This window comes from Azolla caroliniana, unplaced genomic scaffold, assembly GCF_043228905.1.
Source record: "Azolla caroliniana isolate FFs.n. ecotype wild unplaced genomic scaffold, voAzoCaro1.0.p SCAF_6, whole genome shotgun sequence".
NCBI lineage: Eukaryota > Viridiplantae > Streptophyta > Polypodiopsida > Salviniales > Salviniaceae > Azolla > Azolla caroliniana.
This window is the reverse complement of record NW_028230441.1, coordinates 2688548-2707741: the sequence shown is the minus strand read 5'-3', so window position 1 is coordinate 2707741 and position 19194 is coordinate 2688548. Positions and strand designations below refer to the sequence as shown.

The window sequence follows — 19194 nt, the reverse complement described above, 5'->3', positions numbered from 1 at the left end:
ACATAGTAGATCTTCAGTAAAGTATGCCTATAATTTCCTTCAATAATGCAACTCAGACCAACACTAAAGCTAAGGTTGGATTCTCCGTCCATCAATAGAGGGGGTTTGGCTGCACAAATGGCAGCAACCAGTTCAAGAATAAAAACTATTTTCCTTTTTGAGTACATTGAAATGGCAAAAACCTTGCATGCCTTCCCTGAAGGTAACAATAAGAAGACTTGGATAAATCACTAAAACCTCAGCTTCCTTTTATAGGCAAATTGGCACAACATGAAAAACTGTTTCCTTTAATACACGACAAAAGATAATCCAATTGAGTAAGTTCCAGCTATTAAATTTTAATAAAGCTTTTCTTCAGTCACAATTAGCCGACAAAAAATCTTGTTTCTTGTAATAATCCTCCCACTACCCTCCTAGATAAAGAGTAGAAGATACCACATCATGTCATTTTCCATGACAGAAATAGGACTGATACTAAAATACAATTGGTAAAAAATCTTGGATTATATATTCCGACTGTTTATAATTGTCAAATCATATGATTTTAGAATTTAAGACCAAATGAATCACCTTAAATTTCATTCTAACTTGATCAACATAATCCTAAGCTTCATCTTTTTGACATTAATGACAAGACGCCATCAAGGTGGTTGTGCCATAATATCATATCCTTTCCTTCTAACCTCTTATGTATATATAGAGATATATAACTATGTAACTTCTCAAGATTGAGTTGCATAACCAATGCAAACACTCAAAACTGAAAGAAATAGAAACAAACTACAAGACCTGAACACATGGTGCTGAGAATCAAGCATAGCTTACACATCAGGCTTTGCTAGACCTAGTCCTAACCACAGGATCTAGCTTTTAAATCAACTACAACCACACTAATATTATCTTTGCTTCCCCTACCATAAGCCAGCTTAACTAGCAATGCAGCAGCAGCTGCAGCCGCAGGGTCTTCCCCAGGGGGTGATGGCCGGGATTTATATTTCTTCCGTAGAGAAAACAAACATTTTCGGGCTACTTCGCAAGCGAATTCATTGTCAACAACATCCCACAAACCATCAGTAGCCAGAATCAAGCATTCATCATCCGACATTCTCTCAATGCATCTCACCTCTGGTTCAGAGATAACATAGCGTTTGAGATAGCGATCTCCTGTGAAAAAATAAGAATCAAACACTAAATCATAAAACAAAGTCTGAACTCATGGAGAAGCAGCAGCTAATGGCACGAACCTATTGCTCTTGAGAGAGCAAGAAGACCACCTACTCTGTAGCCATCCCAGCGTATAACCCGTCCTCCTGCATCTTCAATGCGACGAGTCTCTTCTTCTATCTCAGGCTTTGAAACATGACGAACCGGAGATTGAAGTAAAAATAGAGAAGATGAAAAGTGAACAAACAAAACAGATAAACGAAACCAGAAAATATAAAGCTTCAAAAGAAGGAACCACGAAGCATATATATCCAAACTAAAAGTATATATACCTTATGATCTCTTGACATGGGTATGGCCGTGTTCCCTCGTGCAAGGACTGCTCGGGAGTCCCCACAGTTTGCAACAATAATCTGACCGGAACCGATAACTGCCACAACAGCAGTTGTACCGACATTTTCAGGTGCAATCGCATCCACACAGCACAAGCACCCACTATCCATTGTATCATCCTCATCCCTAATCCCATTTGGGCATATTCCTCCAACCTCCTTGTCCGCCATCATAAAAGTAGCTTTCATCACCTCATCCCATTTCATGTTCCACTCATCCGTAGATTGAACAAGGTGCGCATCTCCTACATTAAAGGCTTTCTCAACCTCACCTGCAAGGAGATCATGAAACCTTTCCCTGCAATAAAGTGACGCCTGCGATGCATACCATGATTCCATCAACTCAACACCATTTGCTCATGAGTATATGCCAGTTAGAAAAAGTAGTGAAAGGTCTCACACAAATACATAAACGTTTTACAGTATTCATATAGTTTGTTTGGTTTTCTTACAAGTTCCTGTTACTTCATGGATATGGACAATCTTAGCGGATAAGCAAAGAAAAGTTCCGGACACTATAATTATATAAGAAATTATGATGGTAAAATAATACGGAGACTATTAGAAAACTCCCACACATAATGAGCAAATGGAAGATGGGAAGAAAAAACTGGCATGAGCAAATGAAAGACAAGGAAAGAACTTAGAGAAAAAAATGAAAGACCTGAAGAAAGAACTTACTTGTGAACCACCATGGCCGTCATATACACCAAAGAAGTGAAAGTCTGAAGGCAGTTGCCATTGCGGATCAGTTTCAGACTTGCATTCTCCACTGACCCTACATCGGAGGTTAATAAAAGGTGTTATAATAGATGCAGTATCCTCCATTTCTCTCCTTCGGCCACAAAACAGTAGCTTCCCACTTGGAGGCATTTTCGGAAAAGCTGTTGGATTTCGTCCACAAGAAGAAGAATCTAGGGCTGGCAGTGGGTTAGTCACTGAATTTACTGGTGCTTTATCCACTATATTGAGTGCCAAAGGTACTGCATCCAATGAGGGATCCATAACATCATGTGAAATCACTTTCACTGAATTCTCCTCCAGCACTACAAGCGGAAGCTTTACAATGGGCGTCTTCTCAATCTCAACGCCAATCATTTCCTCTACAACAATGGGAGGATCAATTTGTGTAGTAATATCCATTATATTATAAGCAGCAAGAGAGTTCAAATCAGACTTCAGATTTGAGCTACAATTTTGTTCATTCACATGTTTCTGATCCACAACATCCTGGACATTGAGAACATATCGAATACAGCACCGTCGTTGTGGAGGGAAGGATTGAGATCTGATCAACTCAGGCACCTTCACTGTGTGGCTACCTGAAGGATTACTTGCATCATTTATGCTATCACAATTGGTAAGTAGATGAGGTGTTTTAGCCGTCCCATGACATGACTTTTCGTCTTCATGAGTGGGAAAGAGATTCCCATGAGGACGCTTATGTATGCCTGGGTGTGAATTCCGGGGCCTGAGCATATCCCCTCTTTACTTCTTCTTCTTCTTCTTCTAATACCACAATTTCCCACAAGTTCTCCTTCTGACACTGAATTTGATCACAACTTCCCTCTGATTCTTCTTCTTCTGACACTAAATTAGCTCATAATTCTTCTCTAATTCTTCTTCTGATCACAATTTCACATTACTTCTTCATCCAGTACCAAAGTTGAGCTGCTTCTTCTTTTGATAACAAAATTTATCAATGTTTCACCTTAATCCTTTTTTATATCAAATTTTGGTCACAGTTTCCTGATCAGAATTCTCCTCCTCCTGGGACTTCTTCTGATATTAAACGTGATCTAGTTCATCTTTTGATATTGATCAAATTCCTTTGTTATGATACTAAATTTATTGACATTAGAGTATACAGTAAACAGATCTGTAAGGACGAAAACGCAGGACACACTTCTCTCATTACATGATGATATTATGAAATAGGGAAGCTCCTGTCTTTCCAGGATTGGAAACCCCCAGTAGTAGAAACCAGTTCCTATTGCTTAGCCTTGATCTCTTCACAAGAACTAGACGTCATCTTTAAAGTTCCATTTGTTTCCAAAGACAAGGCTTCCTTTTAGGGTTTCATCTCTCCAAAAGCAATGGATGTTCTTTGTAGTGTTTATTTGCTCAAAAGCAAAAGCATCCTTTAGGGTTGCATCCTTCAAAGGAAACAGTTTTCTTTTAGGGTTGCATCTTCTCTAAAGAATCGGCTGTCTTTTAAGATTTCATGTGATCGAAGAGAACAGATTCCTTGGAGGGTTTCCACATGATCAGAATGTTTAAACAGATGTGCTTTAGAGTTCCAGACATGCTAAAGAAACAGTTCCCCTATGGGTTTACATCCGATCGAAAGAAACAACTTCCAAAAGGAACAGTTTCCAATCAAGGTTTGACGAAGCAGCTCTCAATTAGCGTTTCATCTGCGCGGAACAGAGTCGCCATTAGATCTGTGTATTTCTAAATAAGAGAGATGGGAAGATTTGGCTATGGCGGAAGAGAGACAGAGACAGAGACTAGAGAGATTTTATAGACGGTTTCACACCTATGGAGAAACAATGGGCGGACAAAGGAAATGAAAAGCTAAAGAGGCCCCTGATGTTGGAACAATCGCCTGCACTGAGACACGTGAAGCTTACTATCTCTGTGGATTGAAACACGGGCGATTTAACCTCACAATTTTGGTGTTGGGTCGTCCGCCAAAGGCCTTGGATTGTCCCTTCGTGGAGCAAGGAAATGTCTTATGGCTTGGTTAAAATGGCGTTGATTCGATAGACACTCTACAACAAGAATCATAACGCGATTTTGATGTCAGGTCATATGCCAAAGGCCTTGGATTCTCCGTTTTGTGCAACATGGAAATGTCTTATGGCCTAGAAAAAATGTCTTTGGTTCAATAGACACTCTACAACTGAATCAAAACGCAGTTTTGGTGTCCAGTTGTCTACCAAAGGCCTTGGATTGTATGTTTGTGTAGCATGGAAATGTCTTATGACCTGGAAAAAATGTCTTCAATTCAATAGACACTTTACAACTGAATCATAACGCGATTTTGGTGTCCAGTTCTCCATCAAAGGCTATGGATTGTATGTTTATGCAACACAGAAATGTCTTATGGCCTGGAAAAAATGTCTTCGATTCGATAGACACTCTGAAATTGAATCAGAATAATGATGTGTTATTTCACTAGAACTCTTCCTGTCATCTTGGTTCCTCTCCCATCACTCATGCTATTGTATGTCGGTCCGTGTTAATCGGAAGAAAGATGTTCGTACCAAAGTAAGAGTTGTATAACTTTTCATGGAACCTTTGTTGTGAGTGATCCTCGTTGATGCCCTCTCTCAACATAATGTGTCCTTGGGCACATACTTATTGAGATGTATGATTGTGATGGATTTATTCAACACGAGTAGTCCATCATGATAATCATATTTGAAATATTCGTGAAGATATGTCACTCATTAATCCAACATTGTTCGAACATTGGTTGAGTGATCGCATTGGTAATTCGTGCTCAACAAATCAAGAATTATGGACAAATAAATTATGTCTTCTTATCGATGAAGTCTAGATCTTCACTAATGAATTAATGAAATCATGAGCAAATGAGTGTTATTGTTACTCGCAAAGCATCATGCGTCCCAAATGTAGTAGGGCTCTTAATCATGATATAAGCCATGGAAAATGTTGCTTTGACATCTTTGCATTGTGATCACTTTACCCCATTTTCCACGAGCAACTTGCTTCAAACACCTTTCTAATACATAGATGGTAGAGTAATACCTAGGATACAAATTATGTTCAAGATTGTGATTATTCAACCTCATATTGTGTCCATGTCAACATAAAGCCATTAAATCTATATGTCCCAATTAATATGAAAGCAATTTCTCTTAAGAACATGTACTATACACTATAATTGTGCCTCTAATACAATGGGTATGACTCACGAGAGAGATGATAAAGTGAAAACAATTTGTATATGGCTCGAGGATTATATTTACTAGAGCCATTACGTTGGCCTTTATTCCTCAAACATTACTTATGGGTCAAACTTATGGGAGTTGCATGTGCATTTTTAGTCAACTTTGTACATCATTTTTGCAACAAGAATGTTAAGTTCTATAGCACTAACATATTTACAACAAGGATGTGATAAAGACGCCAACTTAGTTAATTGGCTGTCTATTATCTACTCATAAGATATTATATAACCACATTTAACATGCATGCAAGACACCTTAATATCCACTTCATGTGTAATAATATGAAGACTAGGATCTATAAAATAATGTTAAATGATACCTCTTGAAAATGATCAAGGAGTTTAGAAAAAATGTGTAATAATTTCATGAAATATGATCCATGGAATCATTTTAAGAACTTCAATTCTTAACTTAAATAAAACACCCTCTCAAAACTTCACGTACTTCTCATTCAACACAAGCATAAAGATTGAATGATGATTCAAACTAGTGATATAATGTAGAGAAACTTAGTTGTATTCGTTCCAAGCATTACACTTTTTTCAAATCAAAATAAAACATATGAAATCACCACCCTTTTCTCATCAGAGCTAACTTATTAATGCAAGATTAATGTGTCATAACTTATTGCAAAGTAAAAGAAAAATAATCTAATTAACATACTTTATTGTTCATTCACGTTACTTGGAAGTTGTAAGTTCCATAGTATGAATCATACGTACCATATGTGCATTCACATTCGAATATATTTCGATCATTCTGAGTATGGTAAACACCCTTGAAGGTAAATACCATATTTTTGTATTCATTATTTACTAAGGTAAAAAAGTGAGAAAATATAAAATAAAAACGTAAAAAAAACATAGGTATATTTTCATAACATACGCATTTGTTTGCAAACATATGAAAATTAATGTATGAGCAAATGAATATTACGTTCTAAGTTGTAACTTTCTGCGAGCATGATTGAGAGAAAATTTTAGTTATTGATTAAATAAGTCCCATTTATCATTAATTATGTACTAGTAAATTTCATGTAATTTGTCTCATTTGATCCCACACGCTCATATGTACAAGCACACATATTCTTTTTGACATAGTGATTAGTATAAGCATTAAAGCTAATGGATAGTATTGACATAAACACCAAGTCCAAATGGAGCGTGAATACTTTTTGTCCCCCAAGAGAATATCATAAGAGATAAGAGAGATATTACATCAATGCTACACGTTGCATTCCTTCCTACTAAAGCATCAAAGTTTGATTCTTGAGCATGTTTCATGTGGTCCCCATAAAATGAAAATAATTGATAGCACCTCTTTGTTTTCTTCTCAATATCTTAGTCTTGAGGAGTTGATGTTGTAAAACACATGTTCACTTATCCGCCTATCAAGTCACATCTTCATGAGTTCTTTAGTTATATCTTCTGGTCGAAAAAAATGTAGTTATTGCAAATTAAATTAAAAGATATGCATCCATGTTTTCTTCGGAAACTACCCCAAACTTACGAAGTCCTACAAAATATAGACCCATGTTGGTACAAGAATCATAAATTGTGGAGTTTGTAGTTGAGGATTTCCTATGTTTCTAGATGTGCCGTAAAATTTATGGTTGTTCTTTATAACACACGTACAGAGCAAGTGTGATTTGTTCTTAACCTAGTTTATGCATGTCAAACATTACTATTAGCTATTTATTTATCCATGAAATTGGGAAAGGCAATAAGTATGCAAACATAATTGCGATAATGTGAAGACAAGGCTTGAACCATGCTTTTAACGAAGCACATTTGAAATCAATGTAATTGAGGACTAAAAAAATATCAATGAAATAAAATTATAAAATGTGAAGATTTATATAGGGAAGATTAGCTTTATGCTAGCCTTTGAGTTGGATATGTTTCCTCACATAAACATTTCTGTGAATTCTATAAATTTAGAGCTATATATTCACATAGTGTTTTGATTTCGTGCATTATTTTTAATCTAGTTGTCACGATATAGAAAAAAAGGGAGAGACATTTCTGATTGCACTACATAATTAGCATCACTTTGTAGCCTTTTAAATGTTCTATCATTGCATTGTGATGTTGACATCTTTTTTACCATCCACTCAAAACAAAACTTGTAAGGCATACAACAAAATGCATTACAAATAACACAAATTTACTTTCGTATCTAGGTTTGCATTCCTCACATTTGAAAAGTGAAACTTTTATGCCTCACATGTGTTTCTTGTTGTCTTTGGAAAAACAACTATGTGTAAGATGGTGGTTAACAAGACATTACATGTGGTAGTAGAAAAAACAAAAGCATTGCCTTCGTACATAATGAAAGATAATTTAGACTTGCCATCAATTCTATCCATTATCTTATTGCTTGTAAATTCATGTGCTTACCATATTATCGTAATCTCAAATATGTATTTTGATGGAGCGGTAAAGTTTATGCTTTCTTCATATATTTAGTTCGAAACACTAATATGCTACATCATTGCATATCGCTTTTCGAAACATGAGTTGAAAACAATATTGAGAATGACTTATATGACTTCAAGAAATCATTCTTTGATCCCAAGAGGTAGGGAAACATCGGACAAGATCGAAAGCCATGAATTGTGAGACAATGAGCCAACATTGAATATGGCAATTCGAGTACTTGCATATACTAGTCATAAATGGACTATAGATCTTGATCCGATCAAAGTATGACCAAAATGACACATATATAGTCATGAAAACACATGGCTACATAAGGTTAGTTGGGACCCTTTGCGATGGATGTGGTGCGATCCTTATGTGGGTCAAGGAAGCAAAGCCATCCCTATCTTCCAATTCACGACTAGATTGGATCGCTACATTCTAACTGCTCAAACCACCCAAGAGATGACTGTTGCAAAGGTATGACACACATATCATGTTCCTCATACAATTATCACTAAGTTTTGGCAGAAACTCTGGAAACAACATGCTAGGTGAATTACCATGTTTCAATGGCTATTAACACATGAATCACTACCGGTTGGAGTGTGGCAACGTGGGAACTTAGCTCTCTTAATTGTGTGGCGTGCCCAAATGCAATAGAATCAATTTGACACTATCTATGAGAATGCCCAGAGACCCATCGAATATGGTGGGGGGTTGGCTGCCTATTGCAATTATTCCAGGTGCAAGGCACAATCAAGTGGGGAAATGTATGTTGGTTATCATGGCATCCCCCAGTTGATAGGTACGAACATCAAGAGGAGGGGATGACTTTGGTGAAAAAAGCACAATAGGTTTTTTTCCCACGATCGACAATATCCACTCAACTCCTATTAATGTCAAATCTCAAGGTGTGTTGGAATTGGTCAGCCTAATAAATCTTTGGATTCAATGGAAAAAGCAGTGTAGATCGGTCTTCTCCAACCAAACAGTGCATCCCGTAATGTTAATGCAATAAATATGGAGTGAAGTTGTAGCCACTCTAAAGAGCCAATACGATGGCCTCACAGGCGGATCCGATGGAGTTGAAAGACAATGACTAGCTTTCATCCAACAATGGTCGTCCTTTTTGTTTCTTGAGTCAGTGGGCATCCACATAAGATGGAACTATCACGTCCCTACAAGGATTTGTATATAACACTCTCATTTGTTATTTATAACTAATGGAAGGATTTTTTTTTGGAAAAAAAACACTCACATTCAAAATAAAGACATAACCAAATAATACAATGATACCTCTAGTTGGGATTAGATAGGGCACACTTAAATAGATCTACGTAGCCACCAAATGCATAAGTAGTCTCAAGTGATGCCAAACTAGATAACTAATCAAGCAATAAAAATAAAGTTTTCACTACCCTAAACACTCACATTCAAAATAATGACATAACTAAATAATACAATGATACCTCTAGTTGGGATTAGATAGGGCACACTTAAATAGATCTACGTAGCCACCAAATGCATAAGTAGTCTCAAGTGACGCCAAACTAGATAACTAATCAAGCAATAAAAATAAAGTTTCCATTCCCAATTTTGACTTATTCTATTAGGCATGCCGCATTCCTATACCTCAACACTTGTCCTAGCCATCAATGGGTTGGTATATTGAATCGTTGAGTTTGTGCTTAGAAGTGGTTGGGCTTGATAAGCCACATGGGAGTAGTGTAGTTTTTTATAAGGAAGAAAATAATAATGACAATGTGTGCATCTCACTTCAGATATCATCAAGATTCCATTGGTTCTCATTAATCAATCTTCGAAACCATGGGCTCAAAGACTATTTGGTACTTCCAATTGACACCTACTTGCAACTTCCATACCATCCTTCAAATTGAGCTCACCCATTGGCTCTAATGGTTGTTGCCATGAATTTTTAACATTGTACCATAGTAGAGAACTTTATCACACAAAATATTTAGAAAGCTAAGCCTAACTGATGTTTCTATACTTACACCAATCCTATCAGAACTGCCCAACAATAAATATATGTTCCACTTTACATTTGTTGAATAAATCCATTTTCTTCCCATCAGAAATACATACATTCTGGATCCACAAAATACACTCTGCTTTCGTTTTTGTACAAAACAATGATGATATCAGAGTCTTTGGTAAATGGGTATATCCAAAACAATGAAGTCTTCATATTTGTATAATTGGCAAATAGTACATTTGACAAATGATAGTCATGAGGCTTAAAAAAATGTGATGCAGTTATTATTATTATTATTTATTTTTCTTGGGGGGAGGGGGGGGGGGGGGGGAGTAATTTGGAGAATGATTGCATCATGTTCAATTGGAACGTCTGAAAGTTGATTTTAATGTATTTTACTTGTATACAAGCAACGACTTTAATCACACAACACCTTCTCCATGATAGCACATAGCTCATCATGAGTGAACAATTTTGTTCGTGGTTGATGGTCAGTAGAAGAGATCTCATCTAATGAAACATTTCGTACTTCAAAATATTGGAGAAGTGCTATTTTGATGTTGTCAAGAAACAGGCTCCTCGAGGGGTAATGATCTTTAAGCTTACAAATGAAATCCTCATGCGTGCGACCCTGAAACACAATGAAAAATAATTTACGAACTCCTCAAAAATACGATGAAGATTTTAATCACCCAAAATATGAGAATATATGCTTGAAAACTAAGCACAAGGTGTTGTGTCTAAAACATACTTTACGTTATTTTTGGTCATTTGAAAAATACTTGAGGAATATCAAATTTCGTTATAATCAGTCTGTATAATTTAAGATTTATTAAACACTCTTGAAAGAATAAAGCATGTGCACCATCAAGATGAACCCTTGTCCCAGAGAGTAACCCTGCCAGCATCTACTGGCATTGAAAGTCTACATGCATTATATGATCAATTAGTTTGGACAAATGGGAAAATATGATGTGAGCATTTGTAAATTATGCTTTATGGGGGCAATTTCCAATTTTCAGAGGAAAGATCTTGAAAAATAAGTAGATAACATACTGCGATGGAACTTGAAAGTTGTGAAATACAATCAGAAAAGCATATATGTCCATCCTCTCTATGTTCACAGGATAACTATAAGACTGACAATGTCTATGCTCAGGTATTGTTCAAGTTGTTATTATTGTCTTAAACAAATGCAGCGGCGGAAAACGATTCCTTGTAACTAAAACAGATCACTTCCTTATACACAAAAGAGGATAGGGACAATTAACTATCTAAACAACATGTCTGACTCACAGCTCTGTATTCTGGTGCTCTCTTTGGAATCTTCAAATATGCCATTCTTGGCATATGATAATCCCAGAGGAATGATGTGTGATGAAGCCACCTGTCTTTAGTAATAGACTGTGCACTACCACCAAATTTACGCTCTCCAAGAACATAATCTGCCAACAGAATAAAAAAGTGCATGTTCAGACCATCACATGCAAATGAATAAAAAACTTTAAAATGATCAGAAATGCAAACCACAGGAGTTAAGTTAAAAAATGAACCAAGTTACACCTGGACACTAAACCTATAATGTCAGAAAAACCCCCGGTAAATGATTTTCCAAGCCAGAAATGATGCTTGTACAAGATTCTCCAAGTGCCAAAAACAGCCCCTGCTCTATCTACCAAATATGTATATGTATATTGCACATGATGAAAAACATTAGTATATGATAGATAGATAGGTAGATATTTTTTATCGTCCATAGAGAAGCCAATATTGACCCATAGGATATCACCTGAGATATAGTTTGTATGAGTTTGCAAGCCAGGTCTCCTCTACATCATCCACACAGTTATGCATAATTAGCTCTATTATGTTTTTGCAAGTGGCGAAAAAATAGCATTCATAGCTTCAAGGTGGAACTTGGAAAGCTCAGAATAATGAAAAACTGGGAGAAATCATGATTTTCTTCCAAAAGTCCAGTGTACAATTCTATGCTATAACAATAAGAACCTGAAGCAATATTAAGCTCAAATATGATTGTCAATCCCTCTTTCTAAATGTTGTCAAATGGGTTTATCACTTATATATACAGATCCAAAGCGTCATATTTGTAAACTTCTAACTGATATTGAAACTAAAGAATCATTATATTTTTCCATCAATTTGGTGTCTGCATCGGCAAGTTCACACTCTTCTTCTCGTAGTCTATGGTGGCTTCTTAGAGCCACTGATATACTTTATATCTACTTTTTTCATCGTACATGATATTTTTGTTATCAGCCAAGTATATTGAAGCTTATATTCTCTACATATATATACATGATCTTGAGAAACGAGGAAGAATTTGAATAACGGGGACATAACATACACAAAGTATAATTCTATACCCATGCCTTATGCTGCTGATTCCTTGTGCAAAAAGCTTCTCCAAGCCTTGTTTAGTTTGGTAATTGAGGCTTTGAAAACAATACCATTCTATATAAACACACTTAAAATCCAAATGTTATAGATACCTGATTCTCGTAGCTGAAACTCTGTGTTATCCTTGAAAACGGGTTTGTAAAATCTTTCCGTCCAACTTGCGATAGGTCTTGGAAATAGGGGAAGGTCTTGGATAGCACCTTGAGTGCAGATGAAAGTCACAAAGAGTGTGTCATGATCTACGATGACAGTACCCCCACCACTGAAGCGTTTGATAACTGGCACAGGATCTTTGACAACCTTCTTCATCTGTAACAAAGCTGCTGGCTCCCTGATGCATAATCATTAATAGAAGTATCGCGCGTTTTAGACTTTAACCTTCGAATCCTCATCATTGCAACATCAAGATACAGACACACACACACACACACACACACACACACACACACATATATATATATATATATGTATGTAACCATGCTACCAAAAAGTGAATTATATCAGAAAGTGGCTAGATTTTAAAGTATGGACAATGATGATATTTAAAAGTTATTTGAATGAGAGAATAAAAGATACAATCTAAACAACGGTGGACACGGTGTATAACCCTGCTATCAAAAGGTGTACTGATTACAGAAAAACATCAGGACTCACAAATACATATGCACCACCATGTTGCCACGTCAGGATTCACAGTATATACACATATATACAAGTGCTACCAAATGTTGTGTTTCTACATACAATGGCAAAGCTTGGAAAAGGTAAAGCGAATGCACACATCACATGGAAAATGAAGATGAGATTTTGAAATGAGTAAAGAGTAACGGAAGTCTTACCCAGAGATCCCCATGACGATGGCGGGGGGTTGTGTACCATCATTAACAATGCACCAGTTCTCCCGAGAAGCTCTCAGAAGGCATTCCTCCAATCGAAGCTGATCAAGGATCGGAAAAGAGCGCAATCTCAGAAGGTTTATAACCCTCTTGCCAACACTATGGACACTAGACATCAGAAGAGACAGAGACCTCTGTCTCTCTGGATGCAGAGATTCGAGTACGTGGCCTCCTTTATATATTTCCTCGATGCCCCTGCGTTTGCATTATTTACACCCAAAATACCCCTCTGGGTCTGCCATGTTTTTTTATTTTCTTCACATTATGTCCCCACCAAATTGTCCCTGGCTGGTTATTAACACCAGTGTTGGGCAAAGTCTCCACCCCCTACCATAAATTTTCCTGCTTCTTATGACCTTATCCAGAATTTAAAAATTTTAATTGGCCACTTTCCTACAAGTGATAATGTCCACCGGAACATGTTGAATTTTTTTTTCGCGCATACCAAATCAAATAAATTACAAAATTTTGGATCCAAATAAATAAATATATTCAAAAAAACGTTTACTAACTTTGTAAACAAAATTCACTTTATTAAAACTTTGTAAACTCGCATAAGCAACATATTAGATCAAAGCCATGCATCAAATCTATCAAAAAATAAAGAAGAACGAGGAAGGCTCAGATTAGTTTACACGCACATGCAAATCCATGTATGCAAATGCAAAAAAAATTGCGGCAACAAATATATTGCAAACAATATTGAAGGAAAAGATCAAGAGAAAAAAAGTATTGTATATATTAAAACAAGATGACAATACAAATGCAAGGTAATAATGCAATATACATGCCTCCTTGTGATTTATTCTTGTCTATTCTCATAATCTTTTTGTGCTTTTTTTGTGCTAAGATAATTTGTTGTACATAATTCCCTCCCATTTTTCAACCTATCCTCCACTACACGTGTTTGAAATACATGCTGATTCTCATCTCAAATTTGTTGATTCATCTAGTTATGTTGCAGTAAGTAAATAGTATGTCAGATTCCTCTAATTTGAAAGGGCATCATTTCACTTTGGAATTCAAAGATGTTGTGTTCCAATGTTTATGGATGGTTCTCCATACTCATACATTTATGGAGTCACATTGGATGCAGTATTATATCAACAATAGAATGCAACTGCAGTCGCTCCTCTGGTATACTTCCGTATACATGTACCATGGTACCATGGAGGTCTTCAATAATCAACATTCTATGAAGGTTTACAGATAAACCTTTGTGTGCAAAAAAAGAACTTTAAAGCATTTTGATTTCCTGGATATTCCTCAAAAGGGATGGAAATCAACACAATGTTGTCAAACATATATAGTGCATCATCAACAAGCACCCAATATCCTATATAATGATTGAAGAGAGTATGTGATAATGGGGTCTCAAGATTCAAGCAATTCGACGTCACGTTGTGTTGGTGTTTCTCCAACAATCCTAGAAACACCATCATGTAATAATCTTACAACTAGCCCGACCCATGGAAATAACGAAACCCACATGAAAATTCCTCTTTCAAGAGTATATCAACATGACATTCACACCTCAACAACATTAAAGTTGATGAAATATCATAGTTGCCCCTTGATGATGATGAAGAAGAGCAAATCTCTTTCCACACCTAGTTCCCTTACATCTTCACAACTTCATGTTCACCCACTAAAAAGAAGCGCGAAGATTCAACCCTCTTCTCCGATGCACAGACTTTGCGATGATCCCACATCCATGAATACCTTTGACCAACTGTTCCCATTGGCCAATCCAAATAATGTCTCATCAAGTGGGATTAAGTTATTAGATTACATGGGGTGTTCACCTGGTTTGTCTAGGTTAGAACAACAAAATATCAAGATAAGGTCCTGAAGGAACATTTATCTTGTAAATCCCCTTTGGGCTAAATTAGCACGCTACAAACTTTTCATGGTCGGGAAAATGTCAAGGAGGTTAATGAACTTTATTTAGAAGCACTTAACATAAGCTTTGGCAATCATCTGTCAGAAAAAGATAGTAGTGTTGGTACTCAAAAATCAATGTGTACACATGAGAACCCAAGAGAAAATGAGGACATAACTAATGTGGGGTCAATCGTGATGGAGGCTCTAATGTTAGTCAATGATTGGCTTAAGAATGAGATCCATCCATCCATTAAAGGGAACAATTCACACTAAAAAAGATGATGAAGATTTGGTGCTGCATGAAAATATGGCTCATGTGAATGAGCCCCAGAAGATTTCAACAGTATTACTTGACATTGAGTGTAAGAGGGAGAAACAACATCCAACTTCTTGTGTGCAGGTACTAGAGTATATTTATGTCTTTCTTTCTAATAATGTATCCTTTCTTTTTATTAATTTCATAAATTTTAATATATAGGGGTGCTAGCGTGTGTAACTAGTAAATGAACTATCCACTTTTTGAATTAGATCACTATTTCACATGCTACTTTCTTCAAGGATGTCCGATCCTACCTAGTAGGAAATCCCCTCAATCAATAACTACGCACAACCTACGGACAAATTTGACCTTTATCTTGGTGGACAATACCCCTGCTGAACATTTTTTCATTGTATACTAGATTTCATGCACATAACTTTTTCAATGCTTTTAATGGGTTTGAGAAGTGAAAAACTTGGGTTTTAGGCCTCATGCAAAGATTAACACTTAGAAATATACTCCAAGAATGAGTTATATTAAACTCAAGGCAAGCTATATAACCGTACTCTCGTTGAGCAATGCATTAGTAGAGAATTTTGGATATTTCAATACAAAAAACAAAGATTAAGGGCTCATGCCCTCAATTTGACATAATATCATTTGTCAAAAAAAAATACATTTGTCCACCGACTAACGCAGCTTCTTGTTTCATCAACTTGTGACTATACATATAATCCAAAACCCCAACTTTGATTTCAAAGGTGGGATCTTAGCTTCTGAAATATCTTATGTAATCCTAGTCGATATTTAGATATTTGACCTAGCATACTTGTAGATTGACTTTGTCAATGCTCCCATAAATACTTCCCACTAAGCAATCACCTTCTTGACAATCTTTTATGCATTGTGCCAATGCCCATTTTCTGCATGGTGTGATTACCCACAAGCCAAGAGTCTTATTTTGTGCCTTTATAAGGTTCAATCTCAACTTTAATGATGGCCCTTTGTTGTTGCATACCCTTTGCCTTGAAAGAATATCCGTGAGTACCTTAAGCAATACTATTGAATTTCAATGTGTTTCTTTTGTTTTTTTTTAAAACCACATTCTCATTTATTTTTTGCCCTACGTATACAACAGATAGAAAAACAGAGAAAAAAAGAAGAACAGAGAACAGATTCAAAAAACAGAGAGAAAACAGAGAGAATTCATAAACAGGGAGAGAAAAACAGACAAGATACGTACTTGAGAGTGGTGGAGTGGCGAACAGCAGATGTCGTGCAATCAGACAGACAGACAGACAGGGGAGCAACGAATAGCGAGCGAGCAGGGAGGAGCAATGTGCAACGAGGAAGGATTTCACACGGAGCAGCAAAGAAGAAGAAGGAAAGCAGTGAGTTGTGAGTAGTGATTCGTGAATAACAAACAAACAAACAAACAAACAGGGGAGAAAGAGGGAGAGAAGAAAAACTTTCTATGCTTTTCTGATCTATACATATATGTATATTATGTGTATGTAAATAGGCGGTTCATTGTGAACCGGCTAGCCAAGAAACTGTCCCTCGTGGTGGCCCAAATGCAGAAGGTCCCAATTCAACCGCAACGTTGACACTCTTCCACGGACTTTCTGTTGTCTGGGTTTGCCATGTTTTCTTTTTTATTTTCTTCACATTATTTCCCCGCCAAAATTTCATTGCCTCATTGCTTCTTAACGCATGAATTGTCCACATACTTAACTGCCCAGAAGCTCTAATAGAAGCTCTCGTTATTCTATAACTCTTACACTCTCAGAGACTCAAAATACAAGAAGGTTATCGATACAATGTTAGGGTTGAGCTTATATACTCAAGCCCTAGCTCAAGGATGTGTTCACACTTAGGATACAAAGTGGAAGGAGTCGGCTTTTTATGCCAATACCCACATACCACATCTAATTGCATGAGAGGGATGAGGGGGGGGGGGGGGGGGGCAAAGAGAGAGAGAGAGAGAGAGAGAGAGAGAGAGAGAGAGAGAGAGAGAGAATTAGAATTATAATTAGAATTTTTATCGTCCATAAAGAGGCCAATTTTGACCTATGGGACCAGAGTATACATGTGTTCTTGATATATGTCTCCTTCCTAAGAAGGGGTATTCATATGTTGAAGCACAAAGTCTCTATGTGTTAATAAAGCATACACATATGAGCTCAACCTTCTAGGTGGTGTCTTAAGTGTGGATCTTAAGTTATCACTCCCTCTTAGTATGTCAACATATCTTGAACGAATTGCACTATATGTCGAGCATGTGAAGAGCAAGTGACATTCATCCTCTACCATGCCTTCATTGCATACTTTAAATGTCTTCAATTTCGTTACATTTTGATACCATGATGCAACTTCAATACCTAACTTGTGAGATCGAGTGCGAAGTAGTGTAAGGGCTCTACGAGCATTGCTACTCATATTGGTAATGAGTATTCTTGCTTTATATTGAGACCAACATTCAAGGTTGACATTTGCAATGTAGTAGTCTAGCTTTATCCTCTTAGCATCCTCCCACTTCATCCTTAATGATTCCACCAACCTTTCCTCAATCATTACATATTGCATAGCATTGCCTAAAAGCTCTAAAAGCTCTAAGAGAGAGAGAGAGAGAGAGACCTAAGAGCATTTCAGAAAATAAAGAAGGAAAACTTAAAGGGTAATTTTTTCCCCGCTTAATCGAATAGAAAACAAGGCTATAGTTCAACGGCCTTTTGGTCTCATTCATGAAGAAGGTTTATTAAAAAAGATTATATAACCAACATACAATCTAGCAAAAATAAGAAATAAGGTGAATATCTAGAGAGATTTATTCAAAGTGTATTGGAACCCAAATAATAATGATAATATTAGGTTCATTTGATGAGGAATTTGTAAGGAATTGGTAAAGGATGTGGCACCATTACATGGAAGAGCAAGGGAAACAACAAGAAAACCAAAGAGCAATAACTACATCTGTCTTTCGATTATTTGTTTCCATCATGCCACTAACTTCCTGAATCAATCATCGCAATCACACACAATACATGATCATCGCCATTCTTTTTCCTTAATAAAAAATAGGTACTACATCACCTTTCAATTATTTCTTTCCAACATGCCTCAGACTTCTCGAGCCAATCATTCGAATCACATATTATACAAGATTATCACCATACAACATATATAAATCATTCTCATACAAAATTTAGATGAAGACTCTCTATCACCATGTAAACACTACAATCACTTCTTTATGTTATATGATTGTCTAATCAAACCTACAAAACCCACTTTGAATTTTCTTGACAAATTGGTGACATCTATTTTAATCCATTACATTTAATCTCATTTATTACTCACGAAAAATTATTTGTTTTATTGCTGTATTGATTCTATGAACAAGAAGATGAGGGAATATTACATGCTTTTGAGAATGTGATGGAAACTACATAATAATGAGGGAAGCTAGGGATACTCATAAATGGACGACCATTTGTTTTGAGTTCTTATAGTTGGAACTTACAAAGGTTAAAACCATTGAGGTTAATTAAAAGCCTTAAATGATTTATTCGAATTAACGTTTGCAACCTTTGCTTTATGTTGTATTAGACATGATACTTTCAATAAGTTAACAAAGAGGTGCATAAAAAATAGAATAGTGTAAGAGCAAATGAAATCTTTATAATGCTCATAAACAAACATGTATCGATCATGAGATAGATCACGAAGAATTGAGGTTAAAAATACAATCATCCATTCATAGCCATGTTCGATAGCAATGG

The 19194-nt window shown here is 36.3% G+C and overlaps 2 protein-coding genes across 3 annotated transcripts; both read right to left on the bottom strand.

The window, feature by feature from the left end:
• Positions 1-485: 485 nt before the first annotated feature.
• On the bottom strand, positions 486-4059 carry LOC147862570 (protein phosphatase 2C 51-like). 2 transcript variants are annotated; one of them, XM_087320798.1, is made up of 4 exons: positions 2238-4059; positions 1497-1871; positions 1245-1350; positions 486-1125 (listed from the first exon to the last, which is right to left on the bottom strand). In XM_087320798.1, the coding sequence occupies exons 1-4, from the start codon at positions 3033-3035 to the stop codon at positions 851-853; spliced, it is 1554 nt and encodes a 517-aa protein (XP_087176924.1). In that variant the 5' UTR covers positions 3036-4059; the 3' UTR covers positions 486-850. The 2 variants fall into 2 exon arrangements, with proteins under 2 accessions (XP_087176924.1, XP_087176923.1); XM_087320797.1 differs by having other exon boundaries at positions 486-1164; positions 2238-4058.
• Positions 4060-10144: 6085 nt separating this feature from the next.
• Positions 10145-13418, bottom strand: LOC147862569 (Biotin/lipoate A/B protein ligase family). The gene is made up of 4 exons (XM_087320639.1): positions 13213-13418; positions 12466-12704; positions 11252-11400; positions 10145-10586 (listed from the first exon to the last, which is right to left on the bottom strand). Exons 1-4 carry the CDS (start codon positions 13383-13385, stop codon positions 10374-10376), a joined length of 774 nt encoding a protein of 257 aa, XP_087176765.1. The 5' UTR covers positions 13386-13418; the 3' UTR covers positions 10145-10373.
• Positions 13419-19194: the final 5776 nt, after the last annotated feature.

What these genes read in the sequence shown, in the direction of transcription:
- LOC147862570 (XM_087320797.1), bottom strand. Translation starts at nt 3,035, where the DNA reads ATGCTCAGGCCCCGGAATTCACACCCAGGCATACATAAGCGTCCTCAT. An exon ending in ACGGCCATGGTGGTTCACAA is followed by an intron (nt 1,872 to 2,237) that starts GTAAGTTCTTTC and finishes TATGCATCGCAG; the next exon opens with GCGTCACTTTATTGCAGGGA. An exon ending in TGCTCTCTCAAGAGCAATAG is followed by an intron (nt 1,165 to 1,244) that starts GTTCGTGCCATT and finishes ATTTTTTCACAG; the next exon opens with GAGATCGCTATCTCAAACGC.
- LOC147862569 (XM_087320639.1), bottom strand. Translation starts at nt 13,385, where the DNA reads ATGTCTAGTGTCCATAGTGTTGGCAAGAGGGTTATAAACCTTCTGAGA. An exon ending in GTTTCAGCTACGAGAATCAG is followed by an intron (nt 11,401 to 12,465) that starts GTATCTATAACA and finishes TTCTGTTGGCAG; the next exon opens with ATTATGTTCTTGGAGAGCGT. An exon ending in GAGCACCAGAATACAGAGCT is followed by an intron (nt 10,587 to 11,251) that starts GTGAGTCAGACA and finishes ATTGTGTTTCAG; the next exon opens with GGTCGCACGCATGAGGATTT.